This window comes from Trichechus manatus, unplaced genomic scaffold (assembly GCF_000243295.1).
Source record: "Trichechus manatus latirostris isolate Lorelei unplaced genomic scaffold, TriManLat1.0 scaffold00125, whole genome shotgun sequence".
NCBI classification, from domain to species: domain Eukaryota; kingdom Metazoa; phylum Chordata; class Mammalia; order Sirenia; family Trichechidae; genus Trichechus; species Trichechus manatus.
In genome coordinates this window covers 5,283,238-5,298,579 of record NW_004444061.1, presented here as the reverse complement: position 1 = coordinate 5,298,579, position 15,342 = coordinate 5,283,238, and the positions used below count along the sequence as shown (strand labels likewise).

The 15,342-nt window shown below is 39.7% G+C and overlaps 1 protein-coding gene across 1 annotated transcript in view; it reads right to left on the bottom strand.

Annotated features, from left to right (window-relative positions):
• Nucleotides 1-624: 624 nt before the first annotated feature.
• Nucleotides 625-15,342, bottom strand: part of E2F7 (E2F transcription factor 7) — a 39,934-nt gene continuing 25,216 nt past the window's right edge. The window contains exons 8-13 of the mRNA XM_004384619.2: nt 12,990-13,172; nt 12,381-12,453; nt 10,190-10,691; nt 8,373-8,628; nt 2,674-3,095; nt 625-1,344 (exon numbers count right to left, since the gene is read on the bottom strand). Coding sequence (XP_004384676.1) covers nt 1,177-1,344; nt 2,674-3,095; nt 8,373-8,628; nt 10,190-10,691; nt 12,381-12,453; nt 12,990-13,172 — 1,604 coding nt within the window. The 3' untranslated portion in view covers nt 625-1,176. The remainder of the gene's footprint in view (nt 1,345-2,673; nt 3,096-8,372; nt 8,629-10,189; nt 10,692-12,380; nt 12,454-12,989; nt 13,173-15,342) is intronic.

Genomic DNA, 15,342 nt, shown 5'->3' with positions numbered 1-15,342 from the left:
AGTACCATATAACTCTGGTTTGAATACTCTTGGATACTGAAAATAATGTGTCCATTTCTCCCTCTTACCCTTCCAAACTTGAAAAAAAAGAAAAGTGAAAAAATCACCTATTGCCCTATATCAATTTCTACACCGTTACTCTTCTTTAGAATCCTACCAAATGGTTCCATCCAGATCCCAATTTTCCATATAATTACTTTATACCATCCTGATTTATTCTATAAACAGTAATTGTTAGAAGGCATCCACACCTGCCTACTCTAAAGTTAACGCTTAAATAAAAAATGCAGGGGCATGTAGTGAAGGGAACTGAACACAGGAGAATTTTTACACTCGAAGACTACAACCTCACTGTTCACGTGGTTTTTTGAGAAGCAGCAATTGGGCTGCTTGAGTTCATCTTAGCTCTCAAGTCCGCAGACAGAGTTAGCACAGTTCATTTATAGCAAAGTGGGTCACTCTTCACAGTTATTTTGGTCTTGACATTTTGCCACGCATATACATTTATCCACATTATTATTATGATGTAGAACAACTGCAGGGCAAATTTCAGAAAAAAAAAAGTATCAACATTCAAGTCGTCATACCCTGAAAAGAATTCTGTTTTGCTGTAGTTGTAAACTTTTTTGCACTAAATCCCATTTCAGGAAGAAAATAAATAACATCATAGGACTCACAACTGAAGATGGCTTCACTGATGAAGCCTAAGGACACAGTAGCTTTTTTAAACTGCAGAAGGGAAGTTTCTTTCACCACAGATGTACTCAGGGCAAGTGGAATACATGTCAAGAATGCTTACTCTACTTAAGTGCTAGACAGCCCCCCTTTAGAAAAACCACAAGGCTCCAGTAGCCTGTTCAGATCTACTTACAGCAACAAGATGCTTCTGGAACCAAAACCACAAAAGTCAGTCAATGCTTTCACTGTGACACCATGCACAGAGTCTGGACTCAAACCGGGATTAAATGCACGATTAATAACAATTACTTTCAGGAAAATAGATGATTCATGATGATGAGGAGTTAACAGAACCAGTGGCTGGAAAACAGAGAAAGGAGGTGCACGCTGACGACCGGATGGTCTGCAGTTGCTTTCTGCTCAGTGTTAAGAGTACCACCTGCCAACACAGGGAGGTTCACGGTGGTTTGATCCCACCTGACCTGGCAAAGCGTCTGGTTAGTCAGCCCCTCCGCTGGGAATTTCTAGTCTTCTCTGGGCTGAGCTGGTGTTTCGCAACTGATTCCGTTCTCTTCTCGTAACAGGGTCTCCAAGGCTGCCAGGTGTCTTGAAAAACGTTTCACGATGCGTGCGTCGAATGCTTTTGGGAGTCACTGGGGCTGGCGACTAAAAAGAGAGTAAAATCAGAAACACCAGGAGCAAAGTCAAATTGTTCTCGACCTGAACTGGAAGCCCTTTCCTGACCAGTGCCATCCTAATGCTTGTATGTAGGTATTCCCGTCTCTTTACTTTTCTATCACACTCATTCCATTTATCTCCTGCATACACTGATCACGACTGGAAAGTGACTTTTTATTTATTTTGTGTGCAGAAAGGCAGCCTAGCACAGAGGTTACAAGCGTGGCTTCTGGAGACACAGTCTGGGTTGTCATAACTAGATGTGTGACCTTGGGCAAATTACTTAACCAGTCTGTTCTTCAGTTTCCTCACCTGAAAAATGGGGATGATAAAAGCACCAACTTCACGGCATTGTTAGAATTAAGCAAGATGATATTTGTAAAGCATTTTAGAGCACGCTAAGCCAGTGGTGTTTTTGTGTCAGCTCTTTTTGTTTATTTGATTATATTTATCCTCTTAATGTACCCTAAAAGGACAGGGACCTTCTCCTGTTCACTGTTATAGACTTATTGCCTACATCATTGCCCAGCATATAACGGGTGATAAGAAAGTAAATGTTATTATAGTTGTCTTGTCTAAAAACTAACATGTTTACTTCAATGTTTAGCAAACTTTTGAGCCTCTGAATAACTTGTCTAAAATATTTTTGGCTTCCACATAACTCTTTTTCTCTTTGAGAGAAAGTAATCACTCTGAACAATGCCTAATTCATAACAGAAATTCAACAACTACTTATTGACTGAACTACAAATGGAGTCTGGGGGAGCAAATACAGTACTCATTAGTTTATATTGATTATATATTTATATATACACATATATTTTATATGTCTTATGTGAGTATATACATGCATTGCTTCATTTTAAACATTGCATTTTAAGAAATCACTGATTCAAAAATTAGTTAGAAGACTTGTTTCTCTCAATTGTTTCTTTAGCTGTATGATTAAATTTAGGGTGGCCTGACCTAATGAAATGAAACCTTAGAGAAACTGTTCTGAATATTCAGCATCCATCAAAAATCCACCTAAACCATGCCTAAAATACCCATTGCCATTGAGTCAATTCCGAATCATAGGTCCCCTCAAATTCTAAGAAACACAGTGACAATTAAAAAAATGTGTTTTCTTTAAAGCACAGGATGTCCCGCCTTACGGCTCAGTGCTTTATAAAGTAACTCTGGGTCTACAATGGAAGTCAGGTAGAGGCGGACCTAAAGCCTCTGTCCTAAAATTAAAACTCATTAAACACAGGTGTACCCCATCTCAGGGCAATGTAGCTGCCTTGTGCCAAACTGAAATGAATGTTCAGGGCTCACCTGTTGTAACTTCACTGCTGGTGCTGGATGTCTCACATAAACAGGTGATTCAGGCTGGACGGCACTGCAGGACTGTGATACCTCTGGACTCAGGTTCAGTGAGGGCTGACCCTGAAGTGGAGGGTCTGTGGAGGGGAGCGTTGATGACTTTGGATTAACCATGGTTGCAGGGCCGATGAGAAGATGAGCTGTTGATCCAAGGCCAGGCAAGCCGAAATTCATGGGTCCTGTGTTTGGAAGTGTTCCAGGAGCAGAAGAACCCAGCCCAGGCATTGTGGGAGAATAGAGGACTGGAAAAGGGCCCAGCGTCGGAGATGGTAAGACCATGCAAGGAACACTGAGGGATGGCAGCTGGCCTGAAGATGGCCCCACAGCATGAGGGGTCTGACTGCTAGGTAAGAGCACATTGAAACCATTTAATCCTGAAACAGAAGCAGGACAAGGTGAAAAACCATCACAACCTGAAGACACCATGTTAGATCATTCAAGCTCACATCCTTCCTAGCACTTTCAAATAACAATCCACAATCAATAACGAATGATGAAACGTCCCTTGGCCCAACGGTGTCAAATCCCCCTGGGTATGTCCTCTTAGCCCCACACCTCTCCTTCATAGCATTGGTCATGGTGATAATTCACATTAATCTCTGTCATAATTTGGTTGATGCCGGTGTCTCCTGTGAGGGATTCTTCTTCTTTTTTTTTTAAAATTTTTATTGTAGTGAAATACATATAACGAAACATTTGCCATTTCCACCATTTTAATGTATACAATTCAGTGACATTAATTATGGTCACCACGTTGTGCAACCATCACAACTATCTGTTTCCAAATGGTTTCATCACCCTTAAGAGAAACTGAGCACCCCTTAAGCCATACCTTCCCATTTTCCCCTCCCACCTGCCCTTGGTAATCACTAATAAACTTTTCTCTCTGCCTTTGCCTATTCTGGATATAAGTGAGGCCATACAATATTTGTCTTTCTTGTGTCTAATTTATTTTACTTAACAAGTTTTTGAGGTTCATCCATGTTGTAGCATGTATTAGGATTTAATTTCTCTTTATGCTTGAATAACATTCCATTGTATGGCTGGATGGTATAGCCATACAATGGAATGTATGAAGTATGAATCTAGGAAAATTTGAAGTCATCAAAAATAAAATGGAACTCATAAAGATCAATATCCTACGCCTTACCCATTGCCGTCGAGTTGATTCCAACTCATAGCGACCCTACAGGACAGAGAAGAACTGCCCCATAGAGTTTCCAAGGAGCGGCTGGTAGATTTAAACTGCCGATCTTTTAGTTAGTAGCCATAGCTCTTAACCACTGTGCCACGAGGGCTCCATCCTAGGCATTAGTGAGCTGAAATTGACTGGTATTGGTCATTTTGAATCAGACAAACATATGGTCTACTAAGCCAGGAATGACAAATTGAGGAATGGTGTCACATTCGTCGTCAAAAAGAATATTTCAAGATCTATCCTGAAGTACAATGCTGTCACTGATAGGATAATATCCATACACCTACAAGGGAGACCAATTAATATGATATTATTCAAATTTATGTACCAACCACTAAGGCCAAAGATGAGGAAATTGAAGATTTTTACCAACTTCTGCAGTCTGAAATTGCTCAAACATGCAAACAAGATGCATTGATAATTACTGGTGATTGAAATGCAAAAGTTGGAAAGTATGGCTTTGGTGACAGAAATGATGCTGGAGATGGCATTTTGCAAGACCAACAACTTATTTCATTGCAAATACCTTTTTCAACAACATAAATGGCAACTATACACCTGGACCTCACCAGATGGAAGACACAGGAATCAAATGGACTACATATGTGGAAAGATACAATGAAGAAGCTCAGTATCATCAGCCAGAACAAGGCCAGGAGCCAACTGAGGAACAGACCATCAATTCCTCATATGCAAGTTCAAGTTGAAGCTGAAGAAAATTAAAACAAGTCTACGAGAGCCGAAGTACGACCTTCAGTATATCCCACCTGAATTTACAGCGCATCTCAAAAACAGATTTGATGCATTGAACACTCATGACCGAAGACCAGACAAGTTGTAGGATGACATCAAGGACATTATACATGAAAAAAACAGGTCATTAAGAAGACAGGAAAGAAAGAAAAGACCAAAATGGATGTCAGAAGAGACTCTGAAACTTGCCTTTGAATGCAGAGTAACTAAAGGGATGGAAGAAATGATGAATTAAAAGAGCTGAACAGAAGATTTCAAAGCCAGCTCAAAAAGACGAAGTAAAGTATTATAATAAAATATGCAAAGACCTGGAGTTAGAAAACCAAAAGGGATGAACACGCTCAGCATTTTCTCAAGCTGAAGGAATTGTAAACAAAACAAAACGAAAAAAAAAATTGAGTTGCAATTGTGAAGGATTCCATGGGCAAAATACTGAACAACTCAGGAAGCACCAAAAGCAGATGGAAGGAATACATAGAGTCACCGTGCCAAAAAGAATTGGTGGACATTCAACCATTTCAGGAGGTAGCATATGATGAAGAACTGATGGTACTGAAGGAAGAAGTCCAAACTGCACTGAAGGCATTGGTGAAAAACAAGGCTCCAGGAATTGATGGAGTACCAACTGAGATGTTTTAACAAATGGATGCAGCGCTGGAAGCACTCACTCCTCTATGCCAAGAAATTTGGAAAACAGCTACCTGGCCAGCAGACTGGAAGAGATCCATATTTGTGCCCATTCCAAAGAAAGGTGATCCAACAGACTGCAGAAATTATCAAACAATATCATTAATATTACATGCAAGTGAAATTTTGCTGAAGATAATTCAAAAATGGTTGCAGCAGTACATCGACAGGGAACTGCCAGAAATTCAAGCCAGGTTCAGAAGAGGACGTGGAATCAGGGATATCAATGCTGATACCAGACGGATCTTGGCTGAAAGCAGAGAATACCAAAAAGATGTTTACTTGTGTTTTACTGACTATATAAAGACATTTGACTGTGTGGATCATAACAAATTATGGATAAGATTGTGAAGAATGGGAATTCCAGAACACTTAATTGTGCTCACGTGGAACCTGTACATAGCCCAAGAGGCAGTCGTTCAAACAGAACAAGGAGACATTGCATGGTTTAAAGTCAGGAAAGGTGTAAATCCTTTCACCATATTTATTCAATCTGTATGCTGAGCAAGTAATCCAAGAAGTTGGACTACATGAAGAAGAACATCAGGACTGGAGGAAGACTCATTAACAATCTGCAATATGCAGATGACACAACTTTGCTTCTTGAAAGTGAAGACAACTTGAAGCACTTACTGATGAAGAGCAAAGACTACAGCCTTCAGAATGGATTACACCTCAACATAAAGAAAATAAAAATCCTCACAACTGGACCAATAAGCAACATCATGATAAATGGAGAAAAGACTAAAGTTGTCAAGGATTTGTCTCGCATACTTTGGACATGTTTTCACGAGGGACCGGTCCCTGGAGAAGGACATCATGCTTGGTAAAGTAGAGGGTCAGCAAAAAAGAGGAAGACCCTCAACGAGATGGATTGACACAGTGGCTGCAACAATGTGCTCAAACACAGCAAAGATTGTGAGGGCGGAACAGGACAGAGCAGTGTTTACTTCTGTTGTACGAAGGGTTGCTATAAGTCGGAACTGACTTGACGACACCCAACATTTTATTTATCCGTGCATTGTCCTTGTGTTGTGTCCATCTTTTGCCTATTGGGAACAATGCTGTAGTAAACACTGGTGTACTAGTATCTGTTTGAGACTGCCAGGGGTTCTTAATGTGAGTTCCAGTGAACTGAAATTGAAGAGCGAAGTGACTGTGGATGGGAAAAAATGGTATCCTTATTTTTTTTTTCACTAACTTGTAACTGAAATTTTGCATTTCCCTCAATTATGATCACAGGCAAAAAAAATCACAGTAGTATTGATAGTACTTTTGTCACTAGTAAACAGCACAGATATATTCATATTACATTATAGCTACTGCAGATTTCTGAATACACTCTTTAAGTTCATTACACTTTTGAAATGATAGTACTGGATTTGCAGCCAGATTGTTTTATTACTATAAAGAATTTAAAAATTATTTTATAATTGTATTTCAATATGGTTTACCTCCTTTGTAATCCTATGTATTTAATGCTATGCATTTGTTAACATTCTGGGGAGGAATGCGAGGGATTCACCAGATTGCCTACGGGGACATGGCACAGAAAAAGTTAAAAATTCCTGTGCTGGGCTGTAATTTTCATTCGGCACGGGTGAGTCAGTTTTTTGTTCATCAGTGTTATCACCAACATTGAGTATCATACTTAAAGCAAACATGCAAAAGTATTTGCTAAAAGGATAAAGAATGTTTTCTAGATAAGTTAATAATTTACAAATACCTAATCGGGCCTGGCAGAGACACTTAGGTCAACAAGGAGTTGGGGAAAATCAATTATATATCTTGACATCAAGAGTAGATTTATGTATACTTTGCGTATCTTGCAAATTAGGTGTCTGTGGTATTTTAGCTTTAATTCAAAATACTATACTAACAGTTAAAATTTATTGAGTACTTAACTAAGTTCCAGGCACTGTTCTAAGTGCTTTAGACATATTATCTTATTTAATATTCAAAGCAACTCTGTGAAGTAGGTGTATCATCTCTATTTTTACTAATGAGGATGGCTGAATAACTTGTCTTAAGTTCACACAGATAATAAGTGGTTTTTAAACCTCACGCCCTCTTATTTGACCACAATGATATACTCAGAACTTGATTCTTAAGAGAGCAGAATGCTCATTGCAGATAATGGCCAATAGGTTCGTGCTGTTATAATGAACCTATGTCAGATTCAGCTAAGTTATAATAATAGTCATCTTTTGAATTTGTTGTACTTTTTCACCATATAAACCATAAATGTTTAATGCATTAAAAAAAACCATCTGTCTAATTATGTTCCCATTATGCCTGACATTGGTAACAGTAGCAACAGCCTTTACTTTCATTTTATAGATGGAGAAAACAAGGGGATTATCATGGATTGAACTGTGTCCCCCAAAAATATGTGTATCAATTTGGCTAGGTCATGATTCCGAGTATTGTGTGATTGTCCACTATTTTGTCATCTGATGTGATCTTCCTATGTGTTGTAAATCCTATCTTTATGATGTTGATGAGATAGATTAACGGCAGTCATGTTAATAAGGCAGGACTCAATCTACAAGATTGGATTGTCTTGAGCCAATCTCTTTCGAGATATAGAAGAAAGAAGCCAGCAGAGAGACATGGAGACCTCATACCACCAAGAAAGTGCCTAGAGCAGAGTGTGACCTTTGGACCCTGGGTCCTTGCACTGAGAAGCTCCTAGACCAGGGGATGATTGATGACAAGGACCTTCCCTCCAGAAGAGAGAAAGCCTTCCCCTAGAGTTGATGCTCTGAATTTGGACTTGCAGCCTGCTAGACTGTGAGAGAGTAAATTTCTCTTTGTTAAAGCCATCACTTGTGGTATTTCTGTTACGGCAGCACTGGATAACTAAGACAGGGACTAACAGAAAAATGACTCAGAGGCCATTGGCAGCTGCTTATCAATGAAACGCTTGGGTCAGGTGACAGATGAAAATTTAAAAACCTAATTTATGATCCAACTACCATCAGGGACCCTGGGACAAGATGACACCCCTTACCTGCTGGAGACTGCACATAAAGATACTGCAGCAAAGGAGGCTCTTTGGTGCTTTCGTTTTCTTTTGAAGGCTTTTCAATCTCTGCATTTCTTGAAGGATTTCCCCATTCCGGAGAAATGAAGCAGTTCACCATAGCCTTTCCTGAAACCTCATCTGCAGCAGGCAGTTGGCCATTCACGCGGATGTCTTTGAGGGGCATGGATTCCGTGTTATCGATAGTCTTGGGAGAGGTGATGTCTGTGAGATCTGAGGGTTTCTACAAGCACAACCAAACCAGAACCAGAAAGGCAAGTGAAAACTCAAGCAGTAAATCTTAATGACAGCTTTCTCACTACACCATAAACAAAATATTAAAACATAGCTGTGTGCCACACTGATTGTGTGTGTCAGTGGTTTCAACAGTATGTATAGGCATAGTCTGAAAATGAATGTCAAGTCATGGGAACCTGTAGGCTTGGTTTCCTAAATATAAAACAATGGGGATTTTAATAATGGAAAACTGGCTGTGGTGTTTAGACTGTAAAACACATTTTAAAAAATTGTGGTGAATATATATATATATTTCAACATATTTTACATGTACAATGCAGTGACATTAATTATATTCATCATGTTGTGCAACCATCATCGCTGTCCAAGTTCTTCCATAGCCCTTAACAGAAGCTCAGTGCCCCTCAAGCAATGACTCCCCTTTTTGCTCCCCCTCCTACCTCTGATAACCACTAATAGACCTTGGTCTACATACATCTGCCTATTGTAGACATTTTATATAAGTAGGAAGATGGCAAAATAAATTTTTGAACTGATAATTCATAAAGGATGTTGGTTCCACAGTCTTTTAGGGGCCTTATAGAACTGGCGGCACAATGGTTAAAGCACTTAGCTGCTTACCAAAAGGACAGCGCCTTGAAACCACCAGGCGCTCAACAGGAGAAAAGACCCGGTGATATGCTCCTGTAAGGATTACAGCCTAGGAAACCCTATGGGGATGTTCTACTCTGTCCTTACAGGGTCGTTATGAGTCGGAATTGACTTGATGGCACACATAGAACTGCAGGGCTGGCCCAAATCTGGGTTGGTTGTCTAAGATATATACCAGTCCGTCTTTCATTTCTGTTCTGCAACCCCAGGCTATATACAAAATAAGAAAAATTCATTCTGGCAAGAGAGAGGAGTAGAGGAGAAAGAGTCATAATTAATGGAATGATTTCCATGAAGTGTGCCTGGCTGACCCACTACAGACTGCTGTAATGACAGTGCTTCTGCCTTCTGAGAGTTTTACAGGTCATATCTCATTAACCTCTGAATGGCTACTAAGCAGGAGACGTGGACAGCCCATGCTTTTGTTCTGCTCATTTTGTGGCTAAGGAAACAGGACCACTGAGCAGTGATGAGAATTGGCCAAGCGAAGGCAGTGAAAGCCAGACAGAACCCAAATCCCTGAATCTGGAATTCAGCTGCATCCTGGATTAAGATGATTACTTCAGTGATCCTAGCTTGTGTACAAAAAAAAGGTACAGAAGTACACAAACATGCTAACAGTGATTGCCTCCGTGTGGTCGGATTATGGGTAAGTTTTTATTCTTCCTTATACTTTTCAGCATTTTATATAAAATGTAACTTTTATAAAAATCATTTACTTATAGTACTATTATGGCAAGTTTTTGGAAAACCAGTCCAGTACTTAACTATGTAAGTGACACGCGACTATTCCCATATTGCAGACTTGGTAGCTTATTGTATCTGTGTGTCTTCATTAGGAAGACACTTCTGGGTTAATGCAAGGTCACCAGATACATCTACCTGCACTCCCTTACCTTGGGCATGACAAGGGATAGGGGGCTGTCTTCGTATGCCATACTTTGTCTTTTAGTGGCCGGCTCTTCCTCCTCTTGAGGCTTCCTCTCCTCACTAACACGCTTCTGAGCTGAGGGCACAGATGACAGCTCTGCTGCTGCTGAGACTTCTGTGCTTCTGCTGTCCCTCTCTGAGCCTGACCCTGGGGGCAGACCTTCCTGAAGGCTCCCATACAGCATGAATAGTGAAGTGGAGGGCACGTACACCAAGGGCTGACCAGCAAGCACAGCTGGTTTCAGGGTTTCCACATCAGAGGCTGCAGGAGTGAGTGAGACGCCTACTTGTCCATTCAGACCATTCTTCATGGAGAATGCCTGCACGTCCGTTTGAGGAGCAGAAAATACTTGTTGGGCTAAAGGACTAGTAGAATATTCTGAGTCAACAGGAAGGACAGGGTAAGGAGGGATAGGGTCCAAGCTCTCTGATGGAGGCACCACTCTCTTACTGGCAAAGGCTTTGCTCCTACAATATGAAGAAAAATAATGAGTACCACCAAGTTATCACATTCTACCAACTCCTGAATCTTTGCTTTTCTAAAGAGAACTGTAGCAAATCAGGAGTGAGGTAATGTTGCTCATGCTAATCTTAAAATGAACTCTCCAGCACATATTATCTAACCCCAGAGGCACATGGCCAGGTATAACCTGGATGGATTTTTAGGGCTGCGGTGGGAAGAGCTCAGAGCTGGGGGATCTCAGCTTATTGCTAATACTGGCTAGTTATTGATTATGGAGCACTAACCCCTTATTGAGCATTTAGATTATTAGCATCCACCACCCATCTGTCAGTTTGTGCTACTGTGATGGCTGTGTGTTGCTATGATGCTGGAAGTGATGCCACTGATACATCAAATACCAGCAGGGTCACCCATTGTTGACAGGTTTCAGTGGAGCTTCCAGACTTAGACTAGGAAGAAAGGCCTACTGATCTACTGCTGAAAATCAGTCAATGAAAACGTTATGGATCACAACAAAACATTGTCTGACTCTCTTGCTTTGGACATGTCATCGGGAGGGCTCAGTCACTGGAGGAGGACATCATATTTGGTGAAAGAAGAGGGCCAGCAAGGGCAAGGGAGACCCTTGATGAGATGAACTGGCACAACAGCTGTAACGATGGACTTGAAGATGTTGGGGACTGTGATGATGATGTAGGACTGGGCAAAGTTTTGTTTTGTCATACAGAAGGTCATCATAAGTTGAAGCCAACTCTATGGCATCTATTTATCTCTGTTACTAGCATAATACTGTAGTAATTTTATACTGGTGGTACAATGGTTAAGAGCTCGGCTGCTAAGCGAAAGGTCAGGGGTTTGAACACACCAGCCACTCTGCACGAGAAAGATGTGGCAGTCTGCTTCCACAAAGATTACATCCTTGGAATCCTGTGGGCAGTTCTACTTTATCCTGTAGGGTTGGTATGAGCCAGAATCGACTGGACGGCAATGGGTACGGGTATTACAATAACAGCTACTCTTATTTCTCCCCAGTTTACTAGTGAGGAAAACCAAAGAACAGAGGTTAGGCAACTTGCCTAAGGCCATCTAGTTATGAAGTGCTGAATCTGGGCCTCCCACCCAAGTCCATGTGAGGGCAAAGCCCATGTGCTTATTCAGATGGCCTGGATTTGAATCCAGCTCTATCATTTATTGGCAATATGACTTTGGGCAAATTATTTAACCTCTCTGGCTTTCAGTTTCCTCTTGGTAAAATGAGGATAATAGCGCCAACCTCAAAGCGGTATTGTTATAATTAGATAAGTTAATATACATAAAACTCTTGGAACAGTGCCTGGCATTTAGTAAGCAAAGTCAGACATGATGATGCTGAAGTGATTCATCGGACTGTCTCGCATCATTTCTCAGTGCCCCGTTACTAGTGAACTGCCTTTTTCCCATGTATTTATCTTTTTGTTTTCTCTCCCCATAACCTGTCATAACTTACGGCATACATTTTTCATATTTTTTATGTCTCTGAGGCTACTTATGCATTGTGCTTGGCACAAAGGGGAAAACTTATAAAAATCTTAACAAATGACTGACGTACTAGCTGGACTACTGAACTTCCTGTTTTGCAGGGTGACAATTCCATTTTCTCAAGTTAACGCTGGGAAATAGAAAAGAATACACTCTGAGTTTTAAAGACTACTCACTGTGAATTTTCTTCTATTTGCTGTCTGTAGACAGCTGCCAGACTTCCAATTTCTAAGGAGTAACCACCTGATCCTGAAAGGGAAAATGGAGGTTGAACAAATATAGCAAGAGACTTATATACACCAATTATATACAGCAGAATTCATTTTTCACAGCTTAGGGATTACAAGACTATCTCAAATCCTGTTCTGGTTTTGATTCTAAGACAGAAATTTTAAGAAGCTACTAGCTGTTCATGGTGAATTCAGTCTCATCAAGAATTAGTAAGCATACACACACACACAAAGAAAAAAAAAGAAAGAAAACAAGTGTTGCTTTGTAAGTCTGATGAATTTCTGAGGCTGATCAAAACAGGTCAACCACGGCAGACCAACTGATCTGCAAGGCTGACCACGATCAATTTCGGGCATAAGGCCATGTTCATACACTGTAAACTCAGCATTTCTTCTGCCCCCAATAATCGTTTCACTTCAGGCAAGTGAAAAGTAGACCCCTGGACACAATAGCTAGGACCTAGAGAGTCAGCTCATTTTAAAATGCCAGCACATAGGCAGGGCTACAGTTATACTGTGATGGATAGATCCCATGGATTAAGCAAGGGCAGATACCTTGTTCTCTGTAAGGGCTGCTGGGTTCTGAGTTCACTTTCCTCTTGATCCTGTCAGAAGCCTGAACTGTGTTAAAGGAACTGTGTCGAGCCAGCCTCTGTTTCGCACAAACTTGAATGTGGCCGTATGTTTCTCTTTTCAATTCTGGTAAGACAGATGCAGAAATATCCACTAGTTCTTCATCTACATAAATGAGAGAATTGGTAGTGTTGTTATACAACTGTAATTCAGGATAATGTTAGCCTTTTTAGGACATGACTTTGAGCTTGTAATTGTAAGGGAGACACTCTGTAAATCACTCTGTAAATCAAAAACTAAGGAATTTTATGAGCCTTGTCTCAAACCCCAATTTCTTTTGATGCACTATTTTTTTTTTTAAAGTTAGCAAATGACTATAATGTGAAATTGAATCCATATAGATACATATTCTAAAATTATCTGAACTACAACGAAAGTAGAGCAAGATGTTCTTCAACCCAAATTAGAATGGACCTGACGTTTTAGATGCTCTGTTTGGGCAGAGTATCAAAGGAAAATCCAACCATGCTCAACCCTACATGCATATTTTGAGATTCACTTTCAAGATTAATGGAGATCAGCCTCTTATGCCACAGCTCTAGGGCAATGAATGTAAGAATCTCTATATCATTTATTACATTTTGTTATTTCTCTCTTATATGGTAGGAGGCTCAGTTACTAAGCGACCAAAGAAATAAGGTCGGCAGAAATTTCACAGTTGAAATGCTGTAGAACAGTGAGGATAATAGAAGGTTGGGCCTTGGAGGTACATTTTATGCTTAAGGGAGTCTGTGTGAAGTTAAAATAGAGCCTTACCTATACAGTCAGGCAGCTGACCCTGGTGCTCAGACTGGCATTACTGCCCAGTCCATTTCTACTATTTTTTAAAATAACCTCAAAGGGTGTACATTTTAAATTTAAGACTGATTTAACAAACTGAAAGGCCCCCTTAGACAGACATTTTCTAGAACACGCACTTTCACGTTAATCTAACCGTAACTTTCACGTTAATGTAAAGAGCATAATTTTTAAATTTAAAAATTAAAAAGGAAATCACCCTTATAATTTTCTCTTTCTTATAACAAAAGCCTAATAAATGTTATTTTAGAAAACTGAAATTACAGACTTAAAAAGAAGAAAATGGGTCAAGACAGTAACAGGGATCATATTTACCCTTCTTCTGAAACAAATAGAAAATTGGACAAAATATATAAAGCAACAGCTCTTAAGACACTGGATATCAAGCAATGAAGGACAGTGATTCCCAAGACAGGAATCAAATGAGGTGAGCTCTACGATTGCCCCAGCTGCCTCACAAAGCTTAAAAGCAAAACCTGAAAGGATTGTTTCCAAGTAACTTCACTGCTTCCTAGAACAAAGCTCGAGAACATCTTTAGGAATACAGAAATATCCAGCTGCTAACCATGTATAATTCTCAATGTTTGGCATACAATTAAAAATTACCAGATACACAAAGAAGAAGGAAAATACAACCCACAATGAGGATAAAAATAAGTTGAAACTGACCCAGAAATGACAGAGATGATAGAATTAGTAGACAAGGATGTTAAAAGAGTTATTATATAATTGTATTCCATATGTTCAAGAAGCTAGAAAAAAGACTGAACATATTACATACAGACATGGAAAACATAAAGGACCAAACTGAACTTGTAGAGATGAAAACTACAGCGTCTAAGATGAAAAATACTAACGGCAGATAGTAACACGAAATATTAATAATAGCAAATATTAACTACAGAATAAAATAGGGAACTTGAAGACATAGCAATAGCAACTATCTAAAATGAATCAAGAAAAAAGACTGAAAAAAATGAAAAAAGCATCAGTGAACTGTGGGATAACTTAAAGCAGCCAAATATATGTGTCACTGGAGCTCCCGAAGGACAGGGGAGAGGAGGGAACAGAAAAGAAACATTTGAGAAATAATGGCCCAAAATTAGCCAAATATGATGAAGTTAAACCCACAGATCCAAGAAGCTCAACAAAGCCAAATACAAAAAACATGACCTACACCAAGGCCATCATAATCAGAATGCTTAAAACCAGCCATAAAACAGAAAATCTTAAAAGCAACCAGAGGAAAAAAAATGTTACAAACAGAACAGGATTACAGTAGATTTCTTGTAGGAAACAATGCAAGTTAGAAGACAGTGGAACAAGTTCTTTAAAGTACTGAAAAACAAAACCAAACAAACCCTGTTAACCCAGAATCCACTGCCCAGCGAAAATATCTTTTAAAAACAAAGGAAAAATAAAGATGCTTTCAGATACACAAAGCTGAAATAATTCATCGTTGGCAGACCTGAACTAG